The sequence below is a fragment of the Nomia melanderi genome, chromosome 12 (assembly GCF_051020985.1).
Source record: "Nomia melanderi isolate GNS246 chromosome 12, iyNomMela1, whole genome shotgun sequence".
NCBI lineage: Eukaryota > Metazoa > Arthropoda > Insecta > Hymenoptera > Halictidae > Nomia > Nomia melanderi.
In genome coordinates, this window is record NC_135010.1 from 6,145,156 (window position 1) to 6,156,290 (window position 11,135).

The 11,135-nt window shown below is 32.8% G+C and overlaps 1 protein-coding gene across 3 annotated transcripts; it reads left to right on the forward strand.

Annotated features, from left to right (window-relative positions):
- Nucleotides 1-402: 402 nt before the first annotated feature.
- Nucleotides 403-11,131, forward strand: LOC116426292 (sensory neuron membrane protein 1). 3 transcript variants are annotated; one of them, XM_031975053.2, is made up of 9 exons: nucleotides 403-563; nucleotides 2,478-2,594; nucleotides 3,991-4,148; nucleotides 4,400-4,599; nucleotides 6,455-6,657; nucleotides 7,396-7,651; nucleotides 8,316-8,527; nucleotides 9,502-9,728; nucleotides 10,083-11,131. In XM_031975053.2, exons 1-9 carry the CDS (start codon nucleotides 420-422, stop codon nucleotides 10,300-10,302), a joined length of 1,737 nt encoding a protein of 578 aa, XP_031830913.2. In that variant the 5' UTR covers nucleotides 403-419; the 3' UTR covers nucleotides 10,303-11,131. The 3 variants fall into 3 exon arrangements, with proteins under 3 accessions (XP_031830913.2, XP_031830914.2, XP_031830912.1); XM_031975052.2 differs by lacking the exon at nucleotides 403-563 and adding an exon at nucleotides 889-1,480; XM_031975054.2 differs by lacking the exon at nucleotides 2,478-2,594.
- The last annotated feature ends 4 nt before the right edge of the window (nucleotides 11,132-11,135 follow it).

Sequence of the window (11,135 nt, forward strand, 5' to 3'; positions counted from 1 at the left end):
GCAGAGGTTGTGAAATGATAAAAAATTGCAATAGCTCACAGGAAAATACATGAACTAAAACAGAGACTGAAAACTGAAGATTCCTGTAGTAACTACAATACTTTCAATGCTCCCTGTACGTTCAAAGTATCATGACGAATTTCAGGGGACAGATGATTATCATTTATTCATTATCCACCATTTTCCATTACGATAGTTCGTTTTAACACTTGAACTACCTTACCAGTCAAAATGACTGGTTTCGATTGTTCTGTTTCGCAATTCTTGATATCTTAATAACATTGAATATTCAACATGATCTTGAAAATAATCTATTGTTAGGTAGTTCTAGTGTTAAGGCACTTCATGGATTCGACGTCGCTCGCACAACAAATAAGAGAACCGTGGTCAGTAAAGGGTGAGTGGGGGCAGAACACGCGATGTCGTTACGTCGGGACGACAAGAATCGGGAACCGCAGTCTTTCGTTGCAACTATACGAAGATTGACCGGCCTAGATCGTCGCACCGCGAAAGAGTGCTCACCGTTGATCGCTGCGTTCCAACGAGTCCGTAATTTGCTCAAGGTGTGCGAACGGATGCGACGAACAGTTTAACACGTTGACTGCCACGGTGGTCATATGTGAACGCAGATTGTTTCTTCTTAGCGCCACAGTGGTCACCGGTGACCGAAGCTTCAAAATTATAAAATAATTATAGATAACTGATGCCGATTAAAAATCTTCAGTAGCATGAATTAGATAACAGTGTAACGTAAGAATTGTGATATCGAACAATTAATAATTCTTCCCTTTTGTCTTTGCTGCAGAAAGAATGAGTGACTGTCAGCGGTCACCGATGACTGAAGCTTCTAAACTACTTAAAGAAAATTATAACTTGTCAGATAACTGACGTTGAACAATGTTTAATACTCTAAACAATTAGACAATAGTGTACCGTAAAAATTGTGATAGCGAATAATTAGTGGCGGTCGATGTTTTAACACTAAAACTACCGAGCAAGTGACTTATTTTTCATTTTTAAAACAAATTAGTACAATACGTTTCTTGAGATTCGAATGGTCTCCTAGTCTTGTATCTCTTCAGATACACAAATTTAATTGAAAATCTTTTGCAAAAACGCCTTCGTGACTGAAATGCTTGTAAAATAGATATTTCTGAGTCGGTCGATTTGACTCGTCCGGTGGTAGTAGTGTAAACGCAAGAGAAATGCTCCTAGGGACTTCCGAGATCTAGAATCCGCTAGGACCTCGAGGTAGTACGATTCGCGGCGGCCGGAAGACTCAGAAGCCAACAGGTTTTATTCATTTCTTGTTTTTTTCGAAGAAACGATGCGTGTCAAGCAACTATTGTACGATCTAAGTGGTCGTGTTTTACGTCGGAGCATCAATCTTAGTTTGTACTCGTCGCTTCTGGGCATCTTCTCGTTTGTAGCGACCGGCCGGAAACTTCAGAACAAGCTACGTGCCCCGGGCTATTGCAAGGTTTTCAAAGTTTGATAAAAGAACCGGCCGCTGTGCTACTCGGATCGATTCACGATTGATCGAGTGCTTTTGGTTTTGTCGGATTTTAATGGAAATTGTACACTGATGATCGAACGGGGCGGGTGTGGTGTTGGTATATTACGGCGACGCTAGGTGAACCGGAAGTGCCGATTTTTGTAGTTTCGTAGTGAATCTTTAAGAGACAGTCAGGAAGTAATATTTTTCTGTTGTTTCTATTTTGCGCAGTAGAACCTCCGGTAACGCGATTAAAAAATTATTGAAAAATAACTATAAAAATGAGCTCTTTCATAAAAAAGTGATACAAGCTGAGAAAGAACTAGTATCAAAAAAAGGAATTCAACGCGAGATTTGTAACGTGAAATCGCTATAACACGGAATTTTTGGGTTTCTATTTGTTTATGCAAGGTATATAGTGAGTGCTACTATAATATCTTTCAAAATATTAGTGGTGCAAATTTTTAACGCAGTTTTCTTTTCTTTTTGCATAAGAAAATATTGAAATTTTTAAAATTTTGTTTAAAATTGTTCTACATGCTCTTGTGTAAATATGATCCACGCTTTGAAGAGTTAAAAACTATATATAGTAACTGAAGAAATCATCTGAGTATTGTTAACTAATTTATTCATTTAATTTCATTACTGTTATGTCCATTATAACGTGAATTAGGTGGGATGAACAGCGTTATCCTTGTTATACTTTACACCACTCCACTTAAATCGATTATTCAGATAAAATTTTCGTTTTGTTGTTTATTTATTGTGTTTTATGGTTTTCGGTAGCATTGTTTCAGTAATGATGTATTGAATAGACAGATTTTATTACATTTACTCCGAATGGAAATAATTTCAATGTATTTTACGTTTCTTCCTGCTTAATTCGTATTCCCCTCTTTTTAATCATTTCGAATATTGTACACAAACAGCCCACGCAAGTGTGTTGGATAGTTTAAATATTTACGTTTATGATTTTGTCTAGATGATGTCTAAAATGAAGCCAAAAAAATTGATGATCATCGGCGGATCTATGTTTGGTTTCGGATTTATTGTCCTAATGATTATATTTCCACCGATCGTCAAAATGCAGATAAAAAGAGTAAGTGCGGGACGCGTCGGTGTGATTTTATTTCTTCTTTCCTCTTTGTACGTTATTTTAATTATTCCTGTGAAATAGTATCACAGTAACAGACGGTTGTATTTTGTTGAATGCGATAATTCTGCCTTTCTCATTGTTGCGCAATATGTTCATCAATGTTATTATGTTTTACGAATAATACTGGTATATACAAAATTCATCGATGATAGAAGTTTTAGAACAATGGTATTTTGTGTTTTTTTTTCTAAATTTGCATTTTGTATCTTGTACTTTTTTTAATTTGTATTTCGTATTTTGTGTCTTTTTATAATTTAATCGCTAACTTCATTGTACAAGAGTTAGATTTTAAAGCTACTAATAACCGTCACTATATTGTTCAAACAAGTTGGTGGAATATTTAATTGATTATAATAATCCCAATAACGTTTAGTAATACGTGGCGAAGAATCAGTTTCTGTGTCGAGGCGAAATTAACTTCATGATAAACATCCATGACTACCATGACCATTACTTTCTGCTTCTCATGGTTGTTACTCACTCATCATTGTTATCATAGTCTGATTCTATTCTTATTTCTGTAATTGTTATTTCATGCTGCTTTGCTTTGTTATTTTCGATAGTGGTACTTCATTACGAATATTTCAACGTATCATTTACATTATATGTCATTAACATATACACACTATGTTGTCACGTTTTTATTTTCCTTTGCTATGTATAATATCATAAGCTTCGTTAACCTAAGAATTAATTACAATTAAAATAAGTCGTAGCACAATTAAAATAATCTTTTTAAAAAGACACGATTAAGTGTTTCCTCGTGTTGTCCATAATCTTTTCTTTAAAATTCCCTTTATCTAATTTCTCAAATAATCTCTCATCTTACAGTTTATTTTACTTTGTTTTCTCCGTTAAGTAACATTATTCCTTTCATTTGATTTTATTTTTACTTTGTTCTTGTTTTACCGTTCCCGCCTGTTTTCATTCAACGTGGTCGCCATGTTGTTTTATGGGTAACGATGAAGATAATACTACTTCAATACAATTATACGTAATATTGACACGTTGAACGCCGCACGATTTCACGGAGAAAAATACACAAATTGACAAATATACAATATCAAATTATTTAATTGAATTGCGTTATTATGATGGCATGATCATTTTGTCGAATGTCATCGCATTAGGTAGCATATTTCTAGTTTAACTGAGGGAATTAGAGTAATTTGATTTGCTTGAAGATCACCGGGGCACCCATGGCATTCAACGTGTTAATAATTCAGAGGAAAAAAGCGAAAGACAACTGAATCTTTCAAATAAATAAAATGTTTAAGAGAAACCGAGATTTGCCAAGATTTTGAATTTAAAAGAAAAAAACACTCATCTATCGTTGCAGCAAGTATCACTGAGACATGGAACTGAGATGCGAGACTTGTGGACGGACTTTCCTCTTCCGTTGGATTTCAAGATACATCTATTCAACGTAACGAATCCAAACGAAATAATGGCGGGACAAAAACCGATTGTTCATGAAGTTGGTCCATTTTTTTACGAGTGAGCGTTGTTAGATGTATTGCTACGATATTTTAATATTTAAATTTCTGTCGAAATAATTGTTTCTTATATATTAAAATTTTAAACACACATAGGAAAATAAAAAAATACCTATATGTTTGTTTTTATTTAAAAGAAACAATTTATTTCTTGTCGAACGTTTACTCGTCGAAACAACTGTTTTTCTTAGTTCCCATAAAATAATTCACAACAGAATGAAATTTCTTTTACGTAAAAATCAACGTTTTCAGCGAATACAAGCAGAAGGTGGATCAAGTCGATCGAGATGAAGACGACAGCATAGAGTATCGTGTGAAAACCACGTGGTACTTTAATCCTGCTCGTAGTAATGGGCTCACCGGGGAGGAGGAAATTGTTTTTCCAAATATACTGATACTGTCGATGGTTAAAATGGTATTGGCCGAGCAACCGAGTGCTATGGGGCTTATCAGTGAGTATATATTATCAAAATACGAAACGTGCATTGATAATAAGGGTTTCATTGCGAATATACTTTTAAACATTCTTTTATAATTGAATTTCCTTTATAATTTCCTTTTTATAATTGAATTTACGTTACTGTATACGTAAGGTAATTCTCATTAACTCAGAATGTAGGGCGATCTCATGAAAATTGTCAATTATTTTCAATTTATTTGTATAGCGTAGGCAATTTTGTACAGAGATCTATTAACTATTGTTCTTGTATAGGTATATTTATTTCCATAAGTAAATTTTATTTTTTATTCTGTATCGACAATACTTATAATGTAATAATTCTTTTACAAATGTGGGTCACCTATCCCCGACTTACACTACGTAATAGAGAAATATATAGAATTATAATATTTATAACATTTTCATTCGATTTTGACGAATTGCTATCTTTTAATTTTTCTTCTCTATTTCTAACACAGATTGGAGAAATTATAATATATAATTGCAATAATTCATTTACACAGACAAGAACAATACTTTTATTTTTCACTCATTGTTTTCATTTTCAATTACATTCATTTGTAAAAGTTTATCGAAGTGAACAGAAATGTTCTGTTATTATAAATATTAACGTTAAGGGTGGATGATAAGGTATTTCAGATTCTTGAAGAAAAATTCATAAGTAACACGAAAACAAATTTCGAATACTCCTCGCTGTGGAGTATTTAACTCAAAAAATGAAACAAAAAACATTCAAAACAACAAATCAACAAAAAATTCAACCTATGATTTCATTCAGAACTGTGCTCGATGATGCTACTTACTTGATCGTTAATAATTCATTAGAAAGAGATAATCATTTGATACTTATTCCGTGTCTGCGTTTACTCCACAGGTTAACGATCGCTGATAGAAAGCTAATCTTTAATTTATATTCAGAAAAAGTCACTAAACGTTCAGATTTGACGAATTCAACTTGAAATTTTCGTCACGAGCCTGACGCAATATGACAGAGCAAGAGGTTGTAGAGAAATATGTTTAATGGTTATCAAGCATGATCGACGACAAAACGTCTGGTCCGCAATGTGTCAAGTTCCTCCGACCACGGATTGGATATTATTACATTTCGATCAAGAGTGAAGGTCAACTTGGCCTTACCTGAGAATACTAAAAGATTCTAACACGGGGAGTCGTGGAAAACGATTTACTTATAACACGACCGCAACAGCTAACGTGACGAACGACACCTACATAGAGTCCTCGCCTTGACAGAGAGAATCAATTGATTCTCACAACACTTTGCTGTCTATAGGTTACAAATGTGTGACAAAAAATGTCCGTTCTCTTCACTTGAAAAATGGGAATACTCCGTTAACAACAGTATCTCTCATTATATATTGAATCTCATTAATTAACCTCTTGCTCCTGTAATTTCTTTTATAACTGTGATTGATCGAACTAATTTATCGTTGATAATTTAATATAAAAAGAAAAAATTTGCTGCTCATTCTGTGTCTACGTTTACTATAAAACATAAAAATTGATACTAGACCAGTAATATTTCATTTTTATTCAAAATAAATAAATAACATTCCGATTTGTCGAATTCGCTTGAAAATTTTCGTTGAGTCACGATATTAAAGGAGAAGGGGTTAAGTTAGTGATGTTAAGTTCTGCGTTCTCTTTCATTCATTTAACTTTATATCGATCCTTATATTACCCGATTAATCAGTTATTAAATTTTTGCCTTACTAGAAAGACCCGCAATCTAATTATTACTCAAATATTTGAATGCCCATTTATCGTTTTGCGGGGCCTTTTTCTATTTTGCTGCAAATATTGACTGTCATTTGATGAATTCTCCGCAGACAAGGGGGTGGACAGCATCTTCAAGAAACCTCAGACGGTGTTTGTGAAAGCGAAAGTCCGTGATATACTTTTCGACGGGCTCTTCGTCGATTGTAGGGTAAAAGACTTTGCTGGGACCGCGATTTGCAGTCAGTTGAAGGAGAAAGGAGAAAGTTTAGTACCATTGGATGATGATCAGTATTTGTTCTCCTTGTTTGGCAAGGTACGTGGACACAATTTAACAATTAACCATACGATCAATTGTTAATTAATTAATCCCTAAAGCGTTGAATTTACTCGGTGAATGGTAAGAGGAAATTAAGTTCACGGCAAATTGCTTTCGGATAGTGAAAAACAAACACGTTCAATGATAAATCATGGAAAAATAAAAGTTGCCGTATCTGTATTAAGAAATTTGACTATTCAACTCGTTTTTCAGAAAATTTAACGTACCGCCAAACACACTGATGCTTAGCATTCAACGGCAAATTCTTAATTGATATCCAACCATTAATAGGATTGTTTTCTATTACTAATGAAGTGTTTCCCATGGTAACCGACACTTCAAGCTATTTATTTTCCGAAATATTGTGATGTTCCATATTAGAAACTGTTCCATATTAGACGCCGTTACTCTATATCTGTATTAAACAGTAGAATTACCGAACAGTCAAACTGAGTTTTCGAAATTTTTCTATGGAAACTCCAACAGTGCTACTATTGAGATTTCTATTGATTTACAATTCAGTTTACCTATCGTTGAATCAATTTCTATAGTAATTTCTCAGAGAATTAACAGTTATATTTTTAATAATTATTAAAGAAGCAATCAGGAATGAATCATTTTGACCTCTCTGGTAGTTCTAGAGTTAATTGTCTTGTCATCTGATAAAGGCATCATCATCATCATTATTCAGCTTGTTGTTATCGTGATCCTTATCGAATGTTGACGTCCATGCAGAAAAACGGATCCGTTGACCCTGCCACCATCCGAGTGCTTCGTGGGATTAAAAATTATCGTGACACTGGACGTGTGATTGAGTTCAATGGCGAGCCGATGCTATCGATTTGGGCCGATGATCGTTGCAACCAGTTTAACGGTACCGACTCTACGATCTTCCCGCCGTTAATGACGGAGCAGGACGACATTGTTTCCTTCTCGCCGGAAATCTGCAGAAGCCTGTCTGCGCCGTTTCAATACAAAAGTAAAGTTAAAGGTATGTCATGTTGCTATATACTAGTAATGAGAACCGTGAGCAATGAAAAAGTGTACTGATTTAGGATAGTAGTGGTAATTATTTTGAAATATACTTTATTAGAATTATTATTTGAATATATAAAAATTTATTATTCTAATACAATTACACTGTAGTAGAATAATAGTAGTAATTGTAATAGAAATAATAATCTAACTCTCATTTTTGAATTCTCGAAAGAAAAGCTTTTAATATTGTTAGAATAATTAAATACCAATATTACAATGTTACTAATAATATTAATTACTATTGATTATCAGTATTAAATAATTATAATATTATGATTAACTCAAGAACATTTCGCGACAGCTTTTCATTGATATTAGATATCGAAAACTATATGCATCAGATATTAGATTATTAATGATTTAATTATATCTTTTTATATAAGAATTTTTGTAAATAGAAAATTAATGATTGTCTTTTAATAACAACGATTATTATAATCGTGAACCAACAAGTGTATTTTAAATAAAATAGTTTAATATTTTCTCTTAAAGTTGTCATTTAAAAGAAATTTATTAAGCCGTCTTGTATTTTAATACGAATATTAGGCAGTCTGTTAACAGGTTTCTTGTATGTAAAGTATTAATAATAAAATAACAATATATTCCTTGTGCCACAGGTGTCAATACGTATCATTACGAAGGCAATTTTGGAGACATGAAGACAAATCCTCTGGATAAGTGTTATTGCCCTACGCCAGAGACTTGTTTTGATAAAGACTTACTTGATTTGAACAAATGCGTGGGCGCACCATTAGTTGGTTCTCAACCACATTTCTTAGGAACGGAAGAGAAATATTTGCAGCTGGTTGGCGGACTTAATCCAAACAAGGTACTTAAATTATCATGAATTTAATAATCAAGGTACTTAAATATACATAAATTATCTTTTTATTTAATTTTTAGTTTATCGTCTAATTGCTAGTCCTACATTAATGTAACCTTTTAGACATGTATAACACAAATACAAAGTAAAATTACAAAATCGAATTCCTTAATTTTTCTTGTAAGTTACGAATTTCGGTTTGATTGATGTTTAAAAATATATTAATAAAATCACCGACGCTTACATTTCCAGTAGCTGAAACTTGGCCGGCGTACGATGTAATTATCGATTAAAAAATATGCATTCAATAATTTCGATTATTTTACTTGTGAATTTTTATTAAAATCGGAGGCTGATGATTGCATGATATTGTTTCTTAAATATGTAGAAATATTTACAAGCATTAATGTCGTTGAAATAAAACTGTCATCTAAAATTTGGTAGAATTTAAATTGAATAATTCTATCAAAATGGTATCTGTAAAAGTTGCTATTAAAATATGTAAATGAAATATCATTTACTTAGGTAACTACTAAATCAAATATTTTATTTAAAATTCATTTGATTAGTTGAAGAAATTCAGATATTTATTAACAATTTTGAATACGTGTTTCGTTCATGATTAGCTTACTTTATTTAACCGAACTTAATATTCTGTTTTGAATGTAAGGAAATATACCATGTACTATATTCTCGATTATCATTATTAACCTTTCGATGACGAGAATTTTTTAAATAGTTTAAAACTCTTTTCTTAAAACAACTAAATTAGCTATGCATCAAAGTCTTAAATTACATTTTTATATTAGAAAAGAGGAAAATCAAATATCAGTCACTTGTTATTTGAATAATTATATTATTCATTTACAAGCTTCAATTGTGGATATCAACGTTCGAAGACGCCATTACTACCGTAGTCGGCATTCGACCGTAAAGGGTTAATTTCAATGAATTCACGTTTCGTGACTGTTCTCTTATAGGAAGACCATGATCTTTCCATGGACTTCGAGCCAATGACGGCCACCCCGTTAAGTGCACACAAGAGGCTGCAGTTCAACATGTTCCTTTCGAAGGTAGAGAAGTTCAAATTGATGAAAAACTTCCCAGAATGTCTGTTTCCGTTTTTCTGGGTGGACGAAGGTATTCTACTTGGCGACGAATTCGTGAAGAAGCTGAAAGTTGTGTTCGCGTTGCTGACCGTTGTTAAGTAAAGTATTTCTTTCGACTTTAATGAACTTTTAAATAGTTGGAATGATCGATCATGATTAGCAATTTCCGATATTTTTGTTATTTCTGCACATTTCTTGAAGCTGAACATTGTTCAATACGTTTAGATCACGAAAATAAAAAAAAAAGGATTATTCTGTAATGATTACTAATTTTCACTTTAAACGATAGTATTTTTTCACATTAATCATTTTTAATTTAAAGGACCATTCTCGCACTAAACCATCTTTGCATTTCTTAAATCTAATCATGATTCGATAAATTTAAATCACGAAAATAAGAAAAAACTTATTCTGTAATGGGTTTTCACGAAAATAACATTTCTTTTACTTAGGGTCCTGAAATACATAACCATATTTGGCGGCATAATAACAATGGGCATGGGAGGCTTTATGATGTACAAGGAAAAAGACAAAAATTCCATGGACGTGACCAAAGTGACGCCGGAAATGCGAAACGGCAAAGATGACGAGAAAAAATGGCCGACGCAGGTGAACGTCAGCACGATACAGACGCAGAGTGCAGCGGTGCCCCCTAATTTGGACATGAATTAACCCTTTGAGCGCCAGCAGAAATTTTCATACATTTACGAAGAATGCCAGACGATTTTAAGCAAAAATCATAGTTGTAGAAAATAAATTTATAGTTCGGTTAATTCTGAGTTAAAGTTAAGGAGACTTTCACACGATATTAATTACATAAAATTATAGAAATGTATGTGTACCTTTAATTTTTGATGTCATTTTTATGAAACGAAACTGACTTTCTTTTATGAATTATAGCACTTAGAAAATCTAGGAGCAACGTATCGTTTTTGGCACTTTTCAGAAATGTATGTCGGGACGACGTATTGTTCTTTGGCAAGTAAAGGGTTGAACGGTGTCTCGTTCAATTCTTTCTATTTCACTTGTCTGGTGAAACCGGAAAGATTGATAATATCGGTTCCACAGTTCGTTTGCAAATCGAGGGACTGAATATGTATAAATAAATGAACGAACAATTTAAATACGTGCAATTCGACAAGAATCAAATTGGAAATATTCCTATACCATTGACGAATTATTTATTTTGTAAATATACTGTGTTAGCCTGTAAATCGTTTATATATTTGATAAGTCGAGGTTAATGTAAAGACACTACGTAAACGAACTTTATCGACAATCATTTAAAATTACGTCGAAAAACTCTCATTGATTGATTAATAAATAAAAGTTCCTACCGATAACTTATATTTATTAACAACTGTAAAGTTTAGATACCTAGCAGATTCTTTAGGAACATCTTCTGTATAGTTGCTCTCATTTTATTAATTTTAAGCGTGACCATATTGTAAATTGTAACGGGGATATTAACTGAAACCATAAGTAAACGATGTTTTCTAAACTCC